Source organism: Neolamprologus brichardi, chromosome 5, assembly GCF_056152115.1.
Source record: "Neolamprologus brichardi isolate AB-2024 chromosome 5, ASM5615211v1, whole genome shotgun sequence".
NCBI lineage: Eukaryota > Metazoa > Chordata > Actinopteri > Cichliformes > Cichlidae > Neolamprologus > Neolamprologus brichardi.
In genome coordinates, this window is record NC_142108.1 from 2,935,607 (window position 1) to 2,960,613 (window position 25,007).

General features: G+C 40.7%; 1 protein-coding gene across 4 annotated transcripts in view; it reads left to right on the plus strand.

Annotated features, from left to right (window-relative positions):
• Window positions 1-3,631: 3,631 nt before the first annotated feature.
• klhdc8a (kelch domain containing 8A) overlaps window positions 3,632-25,007 on the plus strand; it is a 70,291-nt gene continuing 48,915 nt past the window's right edge. For 3 of the 4 annotated variants that reach the window (XR_015719070.1, XM_087841247.1, XM_087841248.1), the window contains exon 1: window positions 7,916-8,021. Coding sequence is in view for 2 of the 4 variants with exons in the window: in XM_087841247.1 (XP_087697373.1) it covers window positions 7,916-8,021 (106 nt within the window). In the remaining 2 variants the exon portion in view is untranslated. Of the gene's footprint in view, window positions 3,748-7,915; window positions 8,022-25,007 lie in introns of those variants that run through there. The other variant, XR_015719071.1, reaches the window with a different exon arrangement.

Sequence of the window (25,007 nt, forward strand, 5' to 3'; positions counted from 1 at the left end):
AGTCAAGGAGAAGGCTAATTCCGGGTATGGTGACTGGAGAGTCACCGTTTTTAATTTAAGAAATTACAAACTCATTTTTGCACTCTCTCAGATTCCTCCATCATCTGATGAAAAGGTTTTGTCTGTAGCTCTAAGAGAAATCTGTGGATAGCTAACTGATGCTGACCAACCCCCGCACCACATCCTGGACATCCAGCTAAACACGTCACCTGTAATATCCATTTGACCGAGATGCAAGGCAACAGTGAAAACTCTCAGCTCAAGGCTTCTCAACAGGGCTTCACTAGTTCCTGTGACACTAGAGTAAAAATAGAATGGTAACCTGCTTGTGACTAGGAAAAATTGGTGGTTGCCTGGTGACTGCTTTCATTTTTTTCACTAATTACAAGCATTTACAGAGGCCAGATGTTGAGCATGCAACACTGTCAACCCTCTGGTGGGAGGCAACCATAGACAGTATTAAATTCTCCAGATGTGCTGTCTCCATCTTAGTAGCAGATAACACAGACGTGTCGATGAGCAGTGGGTCTAACTGTGAAACTGCATATTTATTGACTAATGACTTGTGATTGGCAAGTCATCAGCCACAGAGCATGTGGTTTCATGCCACAGACAAATCTCAGACGATTCTTGAAACATAATATGACCAAGATTTAAACATTTATTTATTTATTTATTATTCAACTTGACCCAAAACAAATTACGGAGCCCATAAATTCATCAGCAAAGTGTTTTTATAGAGATAGAGACAGAAACCGTTTTTTCTATTCGACTACAGGAAAAAAAAAATCTTTTGAAACCAGCATCAGGTCTTTGACTGTACTGTTTGTAAAAATAAATTTATATTTCAGATCTCTGAGGTTCTGGCTGGACTCTGAATGTAAGCAGTTAACGTGAATGTCGGGATGGGGTTGGGAAACGCATCTGTAACCGGAAGGTCGCCGGTTTGATCCCCGGGTTCTCTGTCCTGGTCGTTGTGTCCTTGGGCAAGACACTTTACCTACCGCCTACTGGTGTTGGCCAGAGGGGCCGATGGTGCGATATGGCAGCCTCGCTTCTGTCAGTCTGCCCCAGGGCAGATGTGGCTACAACCGTAGCTGCCTCCACCAGTGTGTGAATGCGAGAGTGAATAAATAGTGGCATTGTAAAGCGCTTTGGGTGCCTTGAAAAGCGCTATATAAATCCAATCCATTATTATTATTAATGTCTGTGTATGGATTTGTGATTTTGGTATATTTATCAGTTAATTGCTGTAATATCACAAACAGATTTAATGTAACTGCCAACTTGACCCCATTCAATCACAAACTGATCGCAGACCGAAAGGCGTCATTCGTATTGCTGTTCTTTCGCCATCTCGATGCAGCAAGGTAACTTTGAAGTTGGCAACTGATTCAAACAGTTGCAGACCTCAACCTCCCGTATGCTGTGCATGCTTTGTATTCTGGGATGCAGTAAGGTACTATATACATGAAAAGATCTGTTGGGCTAGCAAAAAGCCATGAAATGAACCTAAACTCTCCATGTTCTCTGATAGTTCAGAACATAACACCTTTTTCCTGTTTTCACTTTTACTCCTCCTGCCCCAGACACATCTGTCCCAAAAACCAGACTGAACCTCTAATGTAGTTTTAAGTGATACATTTTGGTTTGCTTGGAGTTCTCGCTGTGAAAAGAAACCAAATCACAGTAAAAACCGAATCAGACCAGACTAAACGAACTATAGGTGTGAAAACTAGGGGTGGGTTTTAATAATCGATTCATCGATTAAAATCGATTCTGGCTTGGATAACGTGATATCGATTCATTAAAATCCTGAATCGATTTTTTTTTATATAAATGTATTTTGCCCAAAATTCCAGAATCTCAGGTGAAACGTCACAAAATTTCAACAACCACCAAACATTTAAAACAGTAAATGAGAGCAGGTACACGGCTTCTGCACAAAGACGTAAACACAAAGCGCGGACCCGCAGATCAGAATCAGTGAAATGTCGCCTTTCTCACCTGACGGCACGGACACGGTCGGGGCTGAAAGCCGACAGCTCGCTGATTCTGATGTTTCGGCGGGTCCGCGCTTTGTGTTTACGCCCTTTTTACACTGATTCTAAAGCAGTTAGTTTTATCTCTCTCCAAACATTATTGACCGAACCAGCAGCAAAAGAAGATCCAAACTAAGCTTCACATAAACATCGTCATGAATTCACTCTCAGTTTTGCTGTTTTGCTTCCACCAGGATAAAATCACACTTCATGCACAGCTCTCTCTCTCTCTCTCTGTCTGTCTGTTTTCTGCATTATTCGCTTGCTTGTTGCGCACCAGTCTACCAGTCTAGTCTTGTTTTACATTCTTCCGAAAAGAAAACCTAATTTCTGCCGTTCAATACTAAACAAATGTAAACTTTTTAAAATTATGCAAAATGCAAAACGCTTAGCTGTGTCTGTAATAAAACCGCGGTAACGTCAGAGGTAATGTTCATGTGTTGATTAATGGTTTTCTTTCGTTTTTGATCTACTGCAGAATATTTTTATAAAATCCCAGGCCAGGAAAACCACCTTCATGTTTTTCTGTGTTTTATCTTCAGCTACTTTGACACAAAGGCATCTGCTGTGATGCTCACACCTTTGATAAAGTCTCACAAGTGTCAGCTTCCTTTTTATAGATACAAAAATATGTAAATGTACTGATCTGAATTATAATATTTCTGACTGTCTGAGGCAAAATTTCCCAGATTTAAATCGAATTGAATCAAATCGTGGATCGAATCGATTCAGGACCTTGTGAATCGGAATCGAATCAATTCTAGAAATCAGTGACGATACCCAGCCCTAGTGAAAACGCCTCAAGTACTCACACTAACTCAGTATGAGCTAAGTACTAGTGTGATAAATGTCAATACATTTGGCGCAATAAGATATTGTGACCTAACCTACAATCTTGTGTTGCATTTCTTTTATAACATAACATTATAACATCAATAAGCAGCACAAAAGTGTAGCGCGTTGCTTCTAAGCCTATCTGAGTTGAGCAGAAGCCAAGCATAACCTAAACAGAATGCAGCCATCATTCATTACTTTGATTCCAGCTCTGCATTTCCTGCTTTGATGTAAAATATCATAAGAAAAAAGATCAGCTTATGTTCCATGTTAGTGTGCAGGGCTATGTCTGCTCTAGAAAATAAGATCTAAGTATGCTTTAAGGAGATCAAATAGATATCAGTGAAACTGGAAACTGCATTACCTAATTTATAACAGCGCCATAAAGTATTCAGACCATCTCCTCATCTCAGCTCAAAGACCAGTAATCTTCTGCTCATGTCTATAAGAGACGCAATGTCTATCTCTTCCACTTCAAACACTTCAAGTGTGTCAGTGGGCTCTCCTGTGCCAAATATAGGTTAACACACATGCCCCCCCTTTCGGATTATACCGTCACACGGAATGAATATGAACTTGTGCGATGAAATCTGGAGATGAATGCTTCATCTCTGACCCACATAATGGCGATATATCAGGCTGTGTAAACGGATCTGAGCCGTGTTACCGCCTGCTCCTCCGCTGTGAGCTCCCGGTGCGGTGGGAGCTTTTAGCGGCGCGCCTCGTCTCTCATCTTCCTCCGCCTGGACCTGACTCTCCTCTTCCATCCTCTCTTCCTCTCTCCCTCTTTCCATCTCGGTACCAGAGGGAGGAGAGGAGGGAAAAACTGAGGCGACACACGCCGGGAAAAGGGGCGACGGAAACGGGAAAAGTAAGTAGCTCCGGAGGGGGAAATGAATGGAAGCGTTATCGCTCTCCCTGATAGACGTGACTCCCGGCTCAGTTGGGAAGTAATGCTGGTACTTTAGCTAGCGCCGTTTCAGGACTCGTTCCATTATTCAGGCGACACGATGGAAACCTCGAGAAAGTTACCTGCTCTTAACTTCAGCTAGTGGCTGTGACTTGGTATAAGTAGGCTAGCGGCTCCATAGTGTCCGGTAGGCTAACATAAAAACTATTTTAAGAGAACCTCACACATTCATTGTCCCTTGAGAGTAACTGTTGTGTTAACTGAAGTGCTTTTATGTCTTATACCAAACTTATTACTTCTTCCAAACCCTGACTTTACACATTGAAATATAGTTTCTTGTACATCCTTAAGCTAAAAGACAGCACTTGTCTAATGGTTGTTTAGAGATTTGAAGAAAGGGGAGATATTGGTGATATAGCACTAAAGAATAGCACAGAGTAAATGAATGAGAATGAGAGTCCAATATTATTTAAAAAGTAATGTAGTGAAGCCATGGGCGGCTAGTGGAAACCTGTGCTGTAAGGTGCACGTTCATAAAACAAGTTGCTAATTAATTGGATAAACTTGGGTAGAACTGATGCAGGCTAAAGAAGAAGCGGTGGTTCAGAGGTGGTGGTGCTTGGTTCCTTTAGCATTTACGAACAGCCTGTTTACTTGTTGTCAAATGGGACCAGTGTCAAAAATATGTGGTACAAGCAGTCTGTGGGCTACTGTTGCTTGTGCTGCTGTTGGCCCATCAGCCAGTCGGAGAGAAGAGCAAAGTTATAACCTACAAAGGGGTGAAGAGAAACAAAGTGTTAAAAACAATGAACAGTGTCCAGTGCAGTCACAGTCTGTTCGAACTGTATTTTTTAAAAATCTTTGATGTGTTGTATTGTGTGCTTCTCCCATTCCTGGTGAACTCTGCTGTTCCCTTCCCTGTTGTGGCCCACTTGTCAACCAGTCAGCGTTCGACAGCTGCACAGCATCATCCATGTTTAGCAAAGTGCAAAAATCAGAAAGTCTTTACTGTCCCTGTATTTAGGAATACAATGAAATTTGAACTTCTGCTCCTATTTGCTGCAGTAAAATAAATAAACACATGTAAACATAACAAACAGTTTTCATATGACACATAATAATATGCATAATGCATGAAGTAGCATCAAGTGCAAGATAAACATGCTAGATAAAAAACTGGGAGTTATTTGGGGATTTTGAAGAACTGTACAGGAGCAGGTTTGCATCATTTGAAAACCCCTCTCCATAGACAAATACCTACTCGGACAGAGTTGCCGTACACACACAGGCCTGCCAAGCTAAAGGTTATGAGGGTATGCACTGGGGATACTTATAGATGGCTATAACTAGTGGATGAAATGTTACTATACTAGTAGTACACTTCTCTTGCACTTCTCTAATTAGTTTTAACCTAAAGCTGTACACTCAAACCTCCATCAAGGTATGGTTAATGTTGAGCTGTTATTAGGTTCCCATAAAGTTGTAACTGACTTGGACTGTTTACCTGTTTTTTCAAAGTTCACTAGTTCTCTTTTCCAAAACTTTTTCCACAGTCTGTGAAATAATGATTGATGATGATGGATCCATTGTTACAGTCCTCATGACAGTGATGACAGTGAATATAACGACCTTCCAGGCCTTATCTCAAAAGGTCACTTACTCAATATTCACCACGCTTGTCTGTTTTCAGTCTGTCTAGGTTCAGGCTCAGCACAGATGTAAAGGAGGAAGAATGACATTTCTTTCTCTTCCCTTCTCCCCCAGGGAGATTGTCACTCTTCTGCTTTCACTCTTTGCTCCAAAGTTGGAAATTCTCAGCTCAGCTTACACTTACATAAAACATGTCGAGAAATCCCAGGAGAAACATTGGTCCCTTTGCTCAGTGTTAACTACTGTTTCAAGTCTAACAACTATCATTTCAATTGGTAGAAGACAATTTATTTAAAGAGTGATCACCCCTTGGTGGCCATTGAAGAGACTGCAAGTTTAGGCTTGGTCACGCAGGTCACATGGGCCCAGAGACTAGCTGACGAACCCTGCCAACTCAGACACTAGGGAAAAATGTGTGTTCCTCCACTGGTTGGGAAGTAGTTGCTGGAGTTTACTGGTTGCTGCCAGGTAAAATCTGTTGCAAGAAAGGTGCTGCACCAAAGACCGTCTTGTAATTGCTTTGGTTGCGAGCAGATTACAGTGGTTGCCGATAGTTTGCGTAGAAGATGCCAACTTGTCTGCAAACACTCAAAAACTAACCACAGAGGCGTAGTGAATCTTGTATTGTGTATTGTATTGCAAACCTGAAACAGAGACTGTTCCTCGTCAAAGTACAAATATGCCTTACTAAAGAAATCAGCACATTTCAACTTACAACTTTTAGTTTGGAGGGAAGCATTCTCAGTTTCCGGTTTGCGCAACCACTCCAGTCAATGACCAAAGCAATTGCAAGGTGGTTTTTGTTGCAGGACCTTATACCTTTTCGTGACCAATTTCAGCTATCAACTGCCAGCAACATCCTGCAACCACTTGCCAACCAGTTGCCCTTCACTTAGCTACAGCTTATTATTTTGTTACAACACCATTTTCAATCCCACAGTAAGATTTTGACCCCATCCTGTAACAAGAGAAACTATAGTAAAGAGATCATTTCTTGCACAATTAACATAATTTTCAACTAATTCTTCTTTAATAAGTTAGATTTTAAAAAATAAGAAAGAAAATAGAACGTTTCATTACACATCCTTAAGGTAAAATATATTTTAGAATCTACTAATAAACTAAGAGTATAGCAAACAACACAATACATTTAATTATTTAATTATTGTAGAAGAACCCCAAAAGGCTGATTCTGTTCATCTGGACGTAGCGTTTTGTGGGAGAAACGTTTCATCACTCATTCAAGTGACTTCTTCAGTCTCAGCTGACTGCTGGTTTCATCAACCTTATAAACAGTTTGGGGAAACCTGATTTCCCCATGGACATGATCAGTGATATTTGATCAGTGTTTGTTAGTCAGTGGTCATGACAACCCATTGTTCATTCAGGGATCTGGTTTTAGTCATTGTGTAATGTACTGTTTATAAGATTGGGAAAACCTGCAGTCAGCTGAGACTGAAGAAGTCACTTGGATGAGTGACGAAACGTTTCTCCCTCTGAAAACGTCCAGATGAACAGAATCAACCTTTTGGGATTAACTCACCTGGATGATTGAGCATGCGTCAAGATACTGTCGAAGAAGAACATTATGGAAAAACTTGAGTAAAATTGAGTTTTAGTTATACTAAAATAAACAAGTTTACTGCATTGTAAAACTGAAAATTTAAGGTTTATCATCTGCCTGCAGCCTCTTTTTTATCCACCTGTCATGCTTCTCCCTGAATCTGCAGCCCTTCACTTCCTCAGCTCTGCTCTTCAGGCCTGAAACCCATCTATTTTCTGCTCTGCATTTTACTCTTTATTTGCTCAGATCAATTCTCCACACTCAGCTATGTTTTCCTTGCTGCTCCACAGAGCCAGAACCACACCAGTCCTTCGTGTGTCTTTAATCTGCTCTGTCACGGCTCAATGTTCCATTTGTGACCTGCAGTCCACTAGCTACTATGTTAGTGATAACTGATGGCTAATTTTGATATCGGATAATTGCTAATAGTTAAAAAACGAACTTAAATGTGTGCATCAGCCAGGTTAACATTTCTGATTACTGTTTAATACTTCAATGTTGTTGAAACCGGAGCTTTATTGACCTCTTTAAATGAATGCTACTGTGTTGTTCAGTGTTATGAATATTAACTACTCTGTGCCTGTCTGTGTGCAGCAGTGCTGTAAAGTTATGTGTCAGCTGGAGGAGGCAAAGATGGCACTGTTAGCATCAATATTGTTGCAAATGAATCTTAGCATTGATTCACATTTGAGCATAGATTTTTTTGACAACTCATCTGTAAGTGTTCATTGTAGCCAGCCAGGGGCCAGTGAACTTAATCAATGGAAAGCCCATCACATGCCCAAATGGCCTGCAAATGGTCAGTCCACTTGCCTAACATGCTATTTTAATGGCCCCATGGTCCCTACTAAACAGACAAACGAGTTTGAGTTGGTGCAATCTTTGAACAGGTCATGAAATCTGAGGATTCTACACATGTATAAGACAGTGAGGTGCAGAGTTTTAAAGTGCCAACTTCTTGACTTCACAGGTGAGGCTGAGAGATTACCCAGAGCTTCCTCTGTGGGATTCCAACCTGAAGGTAGTGCCATTAGTTTTCTTCTAGTTGGAAGGCTTCACCTCCAACACCTCTGCTTTTCTTTCACTACACCTCTTCTTCCTGCTCGCATCTTTTCCTGTCTACACATGCATTGATTGGTTCCTTGTGTGCGCACACCCACATGCTCAGACACACACATAAATCGCATTTCAGCCAATTGTTGTGCATAGCTCGCAGTGGTGCATTATGTTAAATCAATGCCTGCCTCGCTGTAACACCAGCACACCCATTATTCGTAAGGCAAACTAAGGACTGAGCTCCTTCCTATTGATGTTAGCAAGAAATTTACAACTGATAATACTGTGTGTGCACACATGTGTGCGTCAGTGTGTGTGTCAGTCAGTGAGTGCTGTTGGGATGATGAGACATCTCCTGACAAGGCAAATGGCACTTAAAAATATCAATCTGGCAGTAGGTCTCCAAAGTCACAGTTTTGTTTGACAGCTGGTAGCACATGCTTTGGGTGATATGGTTGTGTTACAAAAGACACAGTAAACATGTATGTCTATGCAGAGTGAACTATTTTACATTGTTCACCAGCTGTATGAAGAAACTCACCAAATGAACAACAGATAATAACATTTTGCCTAAAATCAATGTAACAGTGAATAGTCACATTAGTTTAGTTTTTATGCACTTCAGCACAGAGTCAGTCTTTTTTGTCATTTTTGCTGTGAAGTAAACAAAAATTCATTTGCAGGTAACATTTCTTTAACTTGATAGTAACAGTAAGGACACTGTACACTGTAAAAAAAAAAAATCCTAAAAAAACCAGTAATATTCTGGCAGCTGGGGCGCCAAAATAATACCAGAAAATAACAGAAAATAACTTTCCCATGAAAATACGGTTATTTTCAGTAATGACAATACAGTTTGTTTTACATGGGATTTTGCCTTTTTCAAGTGCTTTTAAACATTAAATTAGGAACATTTTAATGTGATTAAACAATGAAATTACCTATAAACAAGGTCAATGAATGCGGCAATATGAATAATAATACTTAAATGTACAGAAATATACAGTTAACAGTTGGTTTAAATAATAATGGATTGCATTTATATAGTGCTTTTCGAGACCCTCAAAGCGCTTTAAATGCCACTATTCATTCACTCTCACATTCACACATTGGTGGAGGCAGCTACAGCTGTAGCCACAGCTGCCCTGGGACAGACTGACAGAGGCGAGGCTGCCATATCGCGCCATCGGCCCCTCTGGCCATCACCAGTAGGTGGTAGGTGAAGTGTCTTGCCCAAGGACACAACGACCGAGAGTGTCCGAGCCGGGGCTCAAACCGGCAAGGCAAACTGCCAACTCTTGAGCCACGATCGCCCTAAATAACATTATTTGATGTAAAAAAAGTTAATAAGAATCATTTTATATATTTTTCCATAGCATTACATTTGAATTTAACAGTTCAATCTTTCAAATAACGGACAATATTTGTGAAATTATGATACATTTGTGAATGTATTTTAACAATCTAAATATGCATATGTACAGACAAATATATTTAAAAAACAAAATTATCTTTTATTACATTTACAATGATTTTATGTTAATTTACATTTGAAATGTAAAATCACAGTCTATTTATGTAAATTTAATGATATTCTAGAAAAACACTACAAAACTGTAAAATACACAATAAAATACTTTCATATTACAATTTTTTTTACAGTGTCGTCCTGTAGTGCCTTGAACGCCTCACAAACTGTGTCTGGGAGAAACATTTTCATGTCGCGTTCACTCATCTTGTGAATGATTTTCTGAAATATAAAGTGAAACTGCAGGATTCTTTCACTTCTCTTTAGTAAATCAGAAAATAAGCAGGGGAAAAACTGCAGGGCTGCACATGTTTTAACAAAAGGTTCTTATCTTAACTAAACAGTCGAAGCATCGGGAGTAGGATTAGCAAACACTAGGTAATGAACTGTGTGTGTGTGTGTGTTTGCACGAAAGTCCCCAGGTTAGATCTTTCCTGCTGATGACACAAATTGGTTGCTTTTTTGAGTTTTTGTTTTTTTCTTTTTGTAATATTGGCCTGTAGCCTCGTTCTGCTCTGTTATGTATGCAGTTTACTGAAACCAGAGTGTAGCCTGGCTTACATGACTCTGTTTTTCTGCTGCAGCCTCACATGCACCTGCGCTGCTTCTGTTTTTGGCTCATTGTTGCTGTCCTCATTATCTGTGCCCGAGTACATTTCAGGCCGAACTGTATACCCGTCAGCCAGTATACAAGTCAGTATATCTGATTACTGTACTCTCAGCACTGTCTGCATACTGAGTAGCATGGCAGCTGAGTTAGCTGTGATATGGAAACAAGTAGTGTCTCCACCTATGGTAGTTGTCTAGTTTGTTGAATACATGGCTGGAAACAGTATTGTATTCACTTAAAATAATGTCTTGGGGTCACAGTTGAGTCTATATTTCCCACAGTTAGGCTCTGTTGGTGGTTTTAGTTGTGGTGCATGTCCATGCGTGGAGTGTGGAGTGTGGAGTATGTGTGCCCAAAAAGAAGTCAAGGTTTTTTCTTTGTAGAGAAATAATTTTGCTTGCCAAAGGCATTTTAATCAGCACCAAAGAAAACTCACAAGCAGCAAAGTGATAACGTTTTAGAGTGAAAAAAACAAACAAAAATCAAGCGGTGTGTGGATGTGTTTAATTACATCATTCAACAAGCAGCACATACTTGGTGTGTTGGTCTTCTTAGAGGCCAGCTCTTCTTTATCCCACAGCTGGTGGATCAGCAAGCACAGATGTAGTGATCTGGTTTTGACAGGGTCCCACTTTTACACCGATAGTGACCTGAGTGCTTCATTAGAAACACTCAGGAAACACTCCATAGTCCGCTCAGCTTCTCCCAGCAGTTTATTACAAGGTGGGCAACACTCACTCATGTCAAACTCCATGTTTCAGCACCAGCGTAACATCGTAAATGAACTGAAGACTAATGTAAACCAGACTCTAGTTTCACACCGTTTTCCAGGCTTCTTTTTTTCACTGCTAAATCCTGATTTTATAACAAAAAGAGGTTCACTGACAAAATCTCCAGCCACACTTTAAAGTCTTGGTGATTCTGTGATTTCAGCAGTATTCACATGTTGAATCTTCACTCAGAGACACAGTGTGAAGTCCTATCAGGATAAAACGTCTTGTTAGCGGCTGTACTGACGATTTGTAGTCAACAGTTCTTTAGGTTTCTACATCGGTCATGAACTGTCTGAGTAACAGTTTAAAATGGAGCGTTTCAGACAGAGGCTGAACGAAGGTCCTGCAGCAATGTACAGTATAAAGACACAAGTGTGTTCAAAACTCTAAAATGTAACTTTTCTAGTTATAAATACATTTTCACAGCTGTTTATTCGACTGACAATGATGCTTTTTTTTATCGTTACCAAAGTTGTACTGCAGCTTCCTGTGTTTAATGAGGTGCAGTTTGTGTATAATCTATTCAGCAATAGTCACAAATAGCAGAACGATGCAAATTTCTGTCTGTTTACTCAACACAGACTCATTGCTGTTGGATTGAAGTTCTGAGTGTTTTGGTGGTGACTGAGCATGGTAGTAAGCCAGAAATAACCCAGGAAGTACACAGCGTACTTTATTTAATGAATTATGAAGTAAAATAATAGATATTTAGTAGAGCTGGGTGATATATCGAGTTTTTAAAAAATATTGATATATTTTTATACGAGATATAAGATGTGACAATATCCTTTATATCGATATAGTCTATGTTACGTTATAATTATACTTGTGGAGCCGCAAGTTTGCCTCTCTTTCGTCCACTTTTCTCTTTACGCAACATTACTCGGCCTCGCTTCTCCTTCACTGAACACAACTCCCCCTCCTCCCCCATCGCTTCACCTGCAGGCAGCGACAAGATGGACACGGCAAATCTCCGTTAACGAGTTACTGCGCATCGCCCCGTGGACGCCGTCAACGTGTTAGCTAGCTAACCACGCCAACGAGCTAACCACACTAACGCCATGCAGCCCAGAGGCGCTGCACAGCCTAAAATCCTTTCATTTTCTCAAAAGTTGACAGCGCGCCTTATGTATGAATTCTGGTTGTGCTTGATGGCCGCGAACCGATTTTATGTGGTACACGGCGCTCAGCAATCTGTCAAAAATGTTTTAGTACGACTTTGCTAAGCTACGGTGCTGCACCGGTTGATGGATTGTTGGAGCATTACGGCTACCGAGGAGCCTCGCGGAGTGATACGTACTGTGCTTCAACGTAATATTACCCTACTGTGTATAAGGACCATAAATGGCACCTGTTAAGAGGCATGATTACGAAGAGGATTTCAAACTCAATGCTGTCAGTCACGCAGTAGAAGTTGGGAACAGAGCGGCTGCTTTGTTATTATGCTCATCGTCTGTTAGTTTACATTTTGACTGCACAATTGTGAGCTTTTTGTTACGCACAAAAACAACATTGTTTTCTTTTATTTATGGAGAATTATTATTTAATAAATGCTCATAATTTATTTTTGAGTAAATTTTATGTACATCTATGCTCTATGTTAATAAAAGTGCCTGTGTGACATCTGGGACACAGCTTTGACTAAGAACTCTCTTTTTGTTCTTACTTTATGGCTTTAAAAAAAAAAAAAATCGAGATATATATCTTATATCGCCGTCCAGGTAAAAAATATCGAGATATGAATTTTGGGTCATATCGCCCAGCCCTAATATTTAGATTACTTACAGAGCAATCAACAGTTGTGGACTGCAGCTGATGCCAGTAGTTCTGTGTAAGCTTGGTGTGCTCAGCTTGTGTTACTGCTTTCAAAAATTGATATTTATTCAACCACAGCAGTGGTAGTTACTTTACCACAGGTAACTTGTTAGAGTACTTTGTGGTGTAGTTTGTTCAGAGTCTTTTACCCTATGGCGTGAAACCCATAATCTCGGCGTGACAGCTCATTGAGAAAGGATATAGTACTTTAAATGCAACACTTTGTACGGTGCCACACCCAACACACCTGATAAAGCGGTCACACACACACACAGTCTCACGTTATTTTTGTGTTGCTCACTTCTTTTCCGAGCGTTTCAGTGGAGGTGTTGCACTTAGTTGGTGGCTGATGAATCTTTCGCCGCTCAGCAGGTCTGTAATTACATCTGACCTGGTTCAGCCACAGCAACACGAAGTGGAAGAAATTTGAATTTCTTCAGGTCAGGTCAGAGACTTACTTTGGTGAGTAAAAAGGGTCTGCTTGAACTCACAGTAAACAGCGTGCTAAATTACTGTGTGCAGCACTGGAGCTAGTGATCCTCAGGGACCTGTAATGTTAGTCTAAGTCTTCTTCTGCCTAACAAGGTGAATGTTGCTGTACCACAGCAGGTGAGCAGCGTGTTACTGCGCATCTGTCTATGAGACAGGAGGAAAAAACATGCCAGCCTGCTTGCTGGGTTAAAATTTTCAAGTACACTAACCTTACCTCCTGCTGATATTATATCCATACGCCCAGAGGAGGGGTGTTACAGTCCTGCACCCTTAAACGCATCTCCTACACCTAAACCGTTTCACTCTTTATAGAAGTGCAGCCTGGAAAAAAATGTCCTCAATATGCACAAATGCGCTCACTCTGAAAGTCACCCACTTAAATCTTTAAAGGCTAGAAGTGCAGCTAACACACGCGCACGGACACACACATACACACACATATTAAACCATGCTGCAGTAAAGGAACCGTTAGGGAGTTAATTCCAATTCTGCTGACAGTAGATAGGTTTTACCATTCTCTCTCACTATCACATAGTAATTACTTATAAGGCCACAGGGATTATGATGTCCCCAACTCCCCTCTGTAATAGAGCTCTTGCTCCATATAACCCTTTAGCTTTGCTTCCCAGTGTCTATCATCCCCCTAATTAAGCTGTCCCTCCCTCTCATTATCGCTGTATGTAATATCCTCCAACCATTAACTTAGCCCACTTCACCCACTCCTCACCATTACTAACCCCTCCCCCCTCTCGCTTCTCCTTCAGCTTTCCTGTCTTGTTTTTGTGCTTCTCCCTGCTGCTCTTTTCTTCACTCAAGCCTTCACAACACTGCCACACTGCATCAGCTTGGTCTAATTCAACTCCTACACAGCAGTGAAAGGAAGCAGAACCACAATGCCCTGAATATACCCGTGTTTGAGTTCGGGGAGTGGGGGTTCGGGGTGGGGTTGCGTCTTCACCGACACAATACAGTACAGAGATAATTCGATATGCATTGGCCTTATGTAATCAGCCACGTTTTTCGGTGCGGGCACATCATGTCCAAGCATACATCGTGCTTCATTTTCTCAGCTCTGATCATGTTTGCTGTTTCCTAAGTGCCTGCGTCTATTTCCGTCTTGTCTCCATGGCTCCTGTCTCAGCCACATACAAAATGCAGTTGCATCTTCAGATGAGCTGATCCACAGCTTCAGCGTACTCCAACTCTCAGCTGAAAACACATTAAGACGTTTGTGCATCTGCGCATCGAGGCACGACTGTGTGTGATGAACGTCCCCTGGGATCTGTGTCCTGTTCTTTGTTGACTCCATAGTCCGCTGTTTCCTTATTGGTGGCTTTTGAACAGTTCCTTGATAGCTCGGTTAAAAACAAACATCTTTATTAGTTGACCTATGAAGATAATGAAAAGTATTCTTTTCTAAGAACTGTGTAGCTGTATGTCTGTAAATGAAAAAAAAAACACCCTAAAAATGGAAAAAGCAGGAAATGTGTACCGATTTCTAGGGTTGTGTTTGTTTTCATTTGGTTTTTTTCTTGTTTTCATTTGTTTTATGTACATTTTAATTATCCCTTCATTCTTTTCATTTGCTCTCTACTTTGCTTTGGCTGACATTTTCCTTGTCTGAATATCTACTTCACTGCAACTTACTGGTATTCAGTAGTCTTTCACCCTCAATCATTTCATAAGCAGTTTCATTTTTTCCACAGTTTTTAGACTGCATGACTCAGGGCATTATCATTCCCAACGTGTAACATACCGATGATTTGTCACACCCGAGGCGTCTCATAGTAACGCAAAAGGTATCCGTCCACGTCCTTATAAAGTGCTCTGGGTTCTCACTATACTCCAATATAGCAGAGGCTCAAGCCGTCCATTCCAACACAAACACATGAAAGTATCACTGATAAATCAACAGTAAAATAGCTTCATGTTGTGGCCGTTACAAAGTGTATTCCAAGCTGATTCAGGATCTGAAAGTGAACAGATTAAGGTGATAGTGCTTTGTTATTATTATTATTTTTATTTCTCATGTATAGATTCATTCCCACCTAGAGCAGGTCGATATGACCAAAAATATTTATCACGATATACATTTGAAAATTTGCGATAACGATATAACTGACGATATAATTGACACTTGACAAAATACTTTACAACTCCATAACTTTATTAGTGCAAAAAAAAAAAAACTATCAATGTATTTTCACTTAAACAAGCAGCTGTTTTTATGTGCATTAAAGTTATATAAAAATTTAACAGTGGAAATGCAAATTCCTCGCTGACAGTTTAACCAAAAAGCATTTCCAGTGGAAACTGGCCGACATATCCTCAGCATAACCATGTATAATATCCACAAAACTTAAAAAGAGGTTATACACGCAATACGGTAATATTATGTTGAAGCACAGTACGTATCACTCCGCGAGGCTCCTGCCTACGATAGCCGTAATGCTCCGACAATCCATCAAGCGGTGCGGGTTCATAGCTTAGCAAAGTCGTACTAAAACATTTGACAGATTTTCGAGCGCCGTGTACATAAAATCATTTCAAGGTCAGTAAACACAACCAGAGTTCATACATAAGGCACACAGGATTATAAGCACGTGCGCATTCGCTGTCAAAATAAAAGACGCGCACCAGATAAGAAGTTTCAACGCGCGTTTGTGTACATATAAAAGGCACTGTTTTTGTCCACCAGAGTGGGATTTTCACGGCATATTCTGCACCACATCTCTGTGCGTTCATCATTTTTTTGAAGCCAGCTCACCTCCTGCAACCACTTTTCTGAGAATACGTGCTTCTTTTGCGGTTCGGACTCCTGACATTTCTTTGGAGGTGGAGGAACACCAAAGTAATTGCTTAAAGGAGCTTCTTCGACATCTTTAAGAGTTCTAAACAAATGTCTGTCCTCCTCCAGAAAATCTTATGTACACAAACGCACGTTGCAACTTCTTATCTGGTGCGCGTTTTTTATTTTGACAGCGAATGCGCACCTGCAGACCACTTATGTGCAGCCCTGATTATAAGGGGCACTGCCGATTTTCAGAAAAATCAAAGGATTTAATTTAAGTGTGCCGCATTTTCCAAAAAACACGGTAATAACGACGGCCCGCTAGCACGCTCTACCAAAAATAGTGCTTTGTTGTGTATCTGACGGACGAAAGCTAAACCAGTTCCAGCAGCAGTTGCAGCATTTTTACAAACCAATTCTGGTTCATCCGTTTCATTCAACGATCCGCTTTCGCCCTTCTCATTCTCTGTCGCCGCCACTCTTTTTCCGCCATGTGCGTATGAAAACAAAGGTACTGCTCATGCGCGTTTTACCCATATTCTATCGCGATATTTCATTTTCTTATCATTGCGCAACATTATGCCGATATTACCGTGAACGAGCCCTATTCCCGCCTACTCTCATTCCCAATGTGTAAAATAGTGACGATTTGTCACAATCGTAGCTATTTTACGTGTTGGGATGAGAACCTGTTGCATCACTAGGTGCTTAATTTTATATACCTGTAGCAATGAGACTGGAAACTGGAGACTATGTTCACAGTTTTGAACCAGCCACTGTCAGTCCAACAGTCCGTTTTGTTTTAAATTGAACAAAAAGTGACGGTAAAATATGCTAATAAGCACGGTTTCCAGTCTGTAATGTGTCAGTTTAAGTGATGGTATTGGTGTTGGTAAAGAGCTAGCAAACACAGTCAGCTAGCTAAGTTAGCTCAACCTGTTGTCCAACACAGGAATGTCCTTTTTCTGTGATACTAGATCTACATGACGCTACACTTGCTAGTCATACATGATGCTCTGTGTCAGAGCAGTGTCCAGATGGTTGTGTGCAGCTCTGACTGTTGCTCAACACAACTTAACAGAAAATCCTCCACCTTTTGGTGACCACCACCTAGCCAAATTCTTAAGGAAGCAGACCACAAAATAAGAAGAAATAACAAAACTCATGCAATCCTGTGACTATACTGGCTATAACCAGCTGTTATACTATACTGGAAAATGCTGTGAATGGCTGCATCCTGATATAAGAGCATCTTGTCATGTTGTCGACCACACATAAGGATTTACGTCAGCTTTGACACTAAGGATTAGTTTTGTAATTAAACAGGTTAAATTGGCAGGCAACCTGACGTTAGGTGACTTCTCCCTTCATCACAATGGGGCAGCTTTTTCCTGCTTGGTAGGTGGTCAGTGTGTTTGGGTTTAATGGACCGGTGGAGTGTTGTGAAAGCCAGAGCAGGAGAAAGAAATAGGTGCTCTATTTTCTTCTCCTTAAAAGCAGCAGTGTTCTCACTTTTACTGCATCTGCCAGCTGAGCACACAGGCACGCCCAAACACACTCGAATAAATGACACATAAAAACCATAAGGACAGCCAGAGGGAGGGAAACACAGCGATCTGTTTGCCTTTTAAATACAGATAAGAGAGACGCCAACTGCTCCCCAACAGCCTCGGCCAACAATCAGCCACAACTGATTTAGTCTCTGCTCGCTCATTACAGGACCTGGACCCTGTGCTGGCAGATTTAGGTTGCCAGTTGACTTCATGGGTGCGAGCACAGACACAGGAACAGCTGGGCTGGAGCATTTTGTAATTTCAGTCTTGTGTAAAATATGTAAATGCTAATATAGCATAGCATGATGGCAAGCAGCAGCATAGTTTAAAGAAGCTCTGGTGACAGCAGCAAGATAATTACACCTCATTGTGATTTCCTACCACAGAGTCTCTGTCTGCTGAAAGCATTTTAATAATGATAGCTCATGGTGTGTTTGTTTGCATACAGTGGAGATGAGATTAGTGAAGAGAGCAGCCTTTGCATCTCTGGAGGCTGAGGGATGTAGTCTCTCCTCCTCCTGGCCTATTGATCTAGAGGTCAGCTCAGATTCACACAATAGAGTGCAACCCATAAGCCATCAGACATGTTCATTTTTCCCTGCTTTGTGCAGAAGCACATTTGCCTGTTGTTGTCTGGAGCACTAAATCAGATGGAGCTGGGCAGCCAGGAATGCCAGAGCCTCATCTAATCTTCAGGCTGATCAGTGGCAGGGTTTCGGCTGGGAACAACAAGGTGATTCAGCCGGCTGTGAGGAGCTGAACTGTGGATCTGTCAGCCGGAGAGGCTGAATATAGTGAGACTGGAATTTGCCACATGTTCTCTTGAGAAGACCTATTGCACCTCGAGCTATTACAGCTAAGAGGCTGTGTAAATGTCAGGTAGAGTATACTGTGGCTGGCTTGAAGTAAAGCAGACAAAGGCCCTGCTGTCCGGAAACTCCTATCCAAAGGAAGTTCCTCTTTAACTTTCTTTAACTAACTCCTTCCAAAGTGTGCACCTCTCTTCATTATAGCAGTTTTGCATGGCTCTCCCCAGACATTACCTGTCAGTGTGTTTCACACTTTGTGTTAGCGTTTTCTTCATGTGAAGTCTGAGCTTCTTTAGCTTTCTCTGTCAGTGTCAGTTCAGCTATGGCAGCTCTTACAGCCAGTCCTTCTAATCATCCCACAAGGAGCCACAAACATAAAACCCATTATCAGCTTCTGAAACCAGATCCTGCTAAAGAAGTGCTAAAAGAGGCTTTTAGGTAGTGTGCTGCTCATGTTTAGCAGTTGAATATGGAACAGCACTGGTTTTATTAAAATGTCACAGTGAGAACTGTGTGTTGCTGCGTAGGGCTGTTCGATATAACGATATACATCGGATGATGATATAAAAACATCTATCGTTTGTTTTGTGGTGTCGCAAAATAAACAGTTTACAGCAATATTTTTCATTGTTTTGATGGTCACTGTAGTGGTTATATTAATTTCTTAAAGTTCTCTCTTTCTCTTATATTTTATATAACCACACTACTGACGGACAAGCGCTTGTTTTTATGCGTTGTCGTTAGAAACAATGACCGTAAAACCATCGCGTGTCCGCTTGTTTATTTTCCACATAAACCTTTCACAATAAAGCTCAAGATCCTGTTGAGTCTTTTCAAAATAAACTGAATTACGTGAAAGAGTATTCAGATTATTTACGGATGAGAAGCAAAAAAGAGCCGCCAGGTGCTAAAAAATAAACATTAGAATCAAACGCTAGAACAGGCTTTTTTTTTTCAAGAAAACGGCGGCCGTTACAACTTATGTCTAAAAATGTATAGTTTCATGCATCTGTTAAAACACTCGACTCCAGGTACACAACGCGCAGCTGGAAACACTTCACGCAAGTCGAGCTGCCCGAGATTCACAGAACTTTCAGAAAATGTAAAGTTTTTGTGATTTATATTGTTATCGGGACGATAGATGTCTTAATATCGGGATATGAGATTTTGGTCATATCGCACAGCCCTACTGCTGCGTTTAAATGTTCAGTTTCATCCAGTGAGCGCACAGAGTGCTTTTGAGTTAGACGATAGGTGTAAGAAGACAGGAAGGATGTCACCAGCTGCATTATGAATGGATAGAAAGAGTTTGATTTGATTTAAGTTGATATACCTTTATTAGTCCCACAAGGGGAAATTTCATGTTAACCCTCTCAGGCTCAAATTAAACTTTTTGTTGCCTAATGCACAACCAAGTCCTGCAGTGGTACTTCTGAGTAAAAAAAACTCATAAAATATGTATGTGGGGTAATCAGGTTGTTAGTTTTTAACTGTTGCAAATCTGCAACGCCTGCCTTGAGAAGGTTAAGGCTGCCAACCTATTGCACGCAATGGCGGCGCCATCTTACCCTCCGACCATACATACATTACACAAAAACATCACATGTCACATATTGTTAACCATTATCAGGTACACTTCTTGCTTTTCAAACCCAATCACAGGTTAGTTATCCATCTTGTCACAGTTTATGCTGCTTGCTTTGTAAAGGCAGCAGAGACTAACTACAATTTTAGTTGAACTCTCTATTATTCAGAATTTGTATATGAGATATTTGACTTTAACTTACTGATACAACTATTTTAGTGAAATTTTAAGGAAGGTGCTATTCATTTGTACAATGCAAGAAAAAAAGGAATCTTATGTATAAACTACAGTAGCAAATGATTTATGCACAGATTATTCTTTAGGTGTGGTGAATAGTGCTTTTGACTGATACTCAAAATTCAATTGTAAAGTTGAATATTTTAAAAACTGTTCAGCTGTAATCAGCTGGATTCCCACCAGAAAAGTTGTCGTAGCCAGCACTGCTGTGAGGCTAACGTAGCACCATCCACCTGTATCCACCTGTGCAGCTCTTACTGCATGTAGAGAGGGAGAGTGGTGAAGGATTAGCCTAGCATAATCAAGGAACAGTGAATGAATATTAGCTGGATATTGAAATTAAACATTGAATGTATTTATTTATTTTTAGTCTTTGTCAAGAAGTGTGTGAGAGCACAACCCTTATGTACATGAAGCCTTTTCTGATGAGTTAATGGTATCAATCGCAAGGCTTATTTAATACAGCACAATGTTTTTGATGGTCCCATTAGAGTCAAAAAGGAGGCTAAAGCAGGCTGTGCTTTGGGGTGACTCTATCTACTTGCTAGCATTTGAGTGTGCAGTGTCTGTGGGTTTGTCAGACCTTGTATGTTGATATCCAGTTTCAAAACACCAAGATGGATATGGCAAAATGCTCAGCTGTATTTACATCTTGGATACTGTGTATATCTGCAGACTCAATCCGCACTACAGGAAACAACCTGGGCCTTGACAGCTGTCTCCCTTTTGTAGGACTTAAAATTAAAGTATGGTTGAGGAAGTGTTTGGATCTTAATGATTCTACTCATTAGTGTGGGACTATTTCTTTGTACATACACAGCAGAATAAATAAGAAAGAACAGAAAAGTGAAGGAGAAAGATGTCCCAAAGCTCTGTGATCATTTACGCAATCATTCAATGGAGTCCGATTCACGGTGATGTTGCTCTCATAACATATTTTACCGTTTCGGTTGTCAGACGATGGACAAAAAATGGAAGTTTGATAGTTACTTATACCTGGCATGTTGATCAGCAGGCATACCAAGCTGCTGAGCTAAATGTGAAATAATAGTCATGACAACATCAGGTATAAGAAACAGAGAGCAGCTGTGATGCTGACACTCACGGTGAGGGACGACAGTTTGAAGCTTAAAGCAATAAACTGATGGTATTTAAGTACAGTCAAAAAAACATCTGTTACCAGGACATAAAGTGGAAGTTTGAAGTATTGAAGAGAAATTTTTTTTTATTTGTGAAGTGCAATTTTGGCTGATGTTTGCATAAAGAATGAGGCAAGTAGAATTAATGACCTGAGCAATGGCTCAGTTGCATTAAGCGAGGTATTCCAGCGAGCCACTAAGTTCAGCAGCAGGACCTCCTAAAGCACTTTGACTGTGTTTTTTCCCCCTGCTCACAGACTTGCACCTACTCCACTACTTTCAACATGAACCTGTCATCTATAAAGAAGAAGGTGAATTACAAGAAACAGGTTGCAGCTCCTGCATGAGCCACTCAGGTTTGTGAAGGAGCTCCGACAGGTTCCGAGTGTACTCTCGACTTAGCAATGAGCAATTCAATAAACACTCTGCTGGTGAGAGTTGGACTGGGATTTGTCGGGATCGGTCAAATTTCTGAGAGGCAATTTCTCCAAAGAAACGTTCAGCAATTTGTCTGAGGTGGGTAATTTATGTCAAAATAACACGTGAAAAGCGAACACTCCCATTAAGTCTGTTTAGCATAAAGCAATGTATTTAGCATTAGGCGACTGAGAAGCTATTCATGAATTGAAATTGTTTACCAAGACTTTCTGGCTCTGTTTTAATAGCAGTTACACTTGTTTGTGATTTTATTTTTTTTATAGACCGAAATAAAATAGCCCATTTAAACACTACTAAATGCCTTTGGTTAGTAGGAGTCAGTTTCATTGATACTATTAAGGTAATAATACTGGTGACTCCAGGTCAAAGTAACAATTTTCTAAGCTTTTAAACTTGAACTTGAATGATGTTGTTAGTCTGGTGACTCCTTCAACATGGTTGGCTCCAGTTACGTGGTGGGCATCTCCACTGTGATATACATTGTGCCAGATGTCACCAAGGCGATATGGGAAAGCCTGGCTGTCATGGTCCCCGTGCCTCGCTGGCTGACTCTGTGATAGGCAACATGTTTTGTTTGTTTGTTTTGCTCTCTCTCTCTCTCCTCTGCCGGGGCGGTGCTCACCGGCACCTGCAGCCAATCCCAGCTGATTGAAGTACTATTTATGATGGCGGACCTGTGTCACTCTTCGCTGGATCGTTGAGCCATCAGCGTCAATCTGGTAAATCTGAATCTGTGAGTTTGAGATAGTTTCTAACCTGGACGTCTTTCTGTGTGTGTATAGATCTGCCCTGGACCCGAGAGAGCGTGTGTGTTTTTGGAATCTGCCGAGGAGAGGAGCCTGTATAAGATTAATCCCTGTTTCCCCTGGACCCTGGAGCCCCGGATCCCTTTCCCTGCCACACTGTATATATATTTGCACCTGGTGTCTCACTGTAAATAAACTCTCTTTTTCCAAGGATTTCTCGTCTGCGCCTGAGTCAGTTTCAAACATTGTGACACTGGCGGACGAATGTCTGCCTGTGCCAAAAGCTCCTGATTGAAAGGAGATTGCTCGGGGCTTTGAGAGAAGTGTAATCTCCCCAACTGTGATGGGGCAATAGATATGAAACATGCAGTGATCCAAGCACCACATAACCCAGGTTTCCCAGTATTTTAATTACAAGGCAATATACTCGATAGTGCTTCTGCCTGTTATGAATCCAAGCTACCTTTTCCTGGTGGTGGAATTTGGAACCACTGAATGATGCTGAATGTCTGGGGCCTTCTCGACATGTCTTTTTGCGGGATGAGACTTTTCCTCTGAGGTAAGTGTTAGAATTGGTTCTCAAACTTTTACTGTAAATAAGAATACTACTTTTTTTCCCTGTACCACATAAAAAATGCAAATATGTAATTTTTTTGTAATATTTTTCACAGCACTGTCACAAAACTTTTTCATTTCATTTACTATATTGTGTTATTTCAGTTTTTTTCAGTTTTGTTATCATTTCATTACAACAAAGAACGTGCTTAGACCCGGTCGTGGCCTCACCCAGTGCCAGGAGAGATGCTGGGATGCTGTGAGCCAGCCCTGAACACGCTGATGCTGTTGTTCAGGCAGCAGTAGCTCTGCCCAACTCTTCAGTAGAAGCTCCTGAGGACAAACCACTGCTTCAGCATGCAAGTGGAGTGGGAACCAACAACTCCACTCAAGAGAACATTGCTGTGTGGGAGGCTTTGAAGAACTACTACATCTCCTTGCTGTCTTCTGCACCACGCTTCTTCTACCTTCTTTCTCCTTAATGTTGCTGCCCCTGAGATTTCCCATTGTCTTTTATGCTCATCCTCTAAATAAGTGTCTTTTGTAATAATAAAATGTTGTATGTTAAAATCATATTATTATAGCTGAAAAAAGTGTGTTTATTATAACATTGTAACATTTATATTATTTCAAATATCAACCGAAGTATTTAAGTGTCAGTTGAGTTCACAAACCTAAACTACACATACTAGCCTACGATACAACAAGCTACATCTCTGTTTAAACAAAACCCGCCCAATTTACTGGAAAATGTTTCGCCAGTACTGCTGTCCCTATAAGCATGTGAACTGGTGACATTAAGTTCACAGTATGTAGGAGTGCTCCACAAAATCGTGCTTGCACTGCATTGCGCTCAACGCTGCACTAAAGAGGGCTGGGTATCGTCACTGATTTCTAGAATCGATTTGATTCTGATTCACAAGGTCCTGAATCGACTCGATCCATGATTTGATTCAATTCGATTCAATTTGATTCGATTCGATTCGATTTTAATCTGGGAAATTTTGCCTCAGACAGTCAGAAATATTATAATTCAGATCAGTACATTTACATATTTTTGTATCTATAAAAAGGAAGCTGACACTTGTGAGACTTTATCAAATGTGTGAGCATCACAGCAGAGGCCTTTGTGTCAAAGTAGCTGAAGATAAAACACAGAAAAACATGAAGGTGATTTTCCTGTCCTGGGATTTTATAAAAATATTCTGCAGTACATCACAAACGAAAGAAAACCATTAATCAACACATGAACATTACCTCTGAAGTTACAGCGGTTTTATTAGAGACACAGCTGAGCGTTTTGCATTTTGTATAATTTTAAAAAGTTTAAATTTGTTCAGTATTGAACGGCAGAAATTAGGTTTTCTTTTCGCAAGTAAGTAAAAGAGAAAAAAAAACATCGGCCGACAGTGCTGTAAATAACGGTAGACCTGTGCATAACAAGCAAGCGAATAATGAAGAAAACAGATTTCGGGGATAGACGGGAAACTGTTCTTGAAGTACAGAGAGAGAGAAAGATGTGCATGAAGTGTGATTTTATTGTGGTGGAAGCAAAACAGCAAAAGTCAGAGTGAATTCATGACGATGTTTATGTGAAGCTTAGTTTAGATCTTCTTTTGCTGCTGGTTCGGTCATATTGTTTGGAGAGACATCAAACTAACAGCTTTAGAATCAGCGTAAAAAGGGCATAAACACAAAGCGCGGACCCGCCGAAACATCAGAATCAGCGAGCTGTCGGCTTTCAGCCCTGACCGTGTCCGTGCCGTCGGGTGAGAAAGGCGACATCTCACTGATTCTGATCTGCAGGTCCGCGCTTTGTGTTTACGTCTTTGTGCAGAAGCCGTGTTCCTGCTCTCATTTACTGTTTTAGCTGTTTGGTG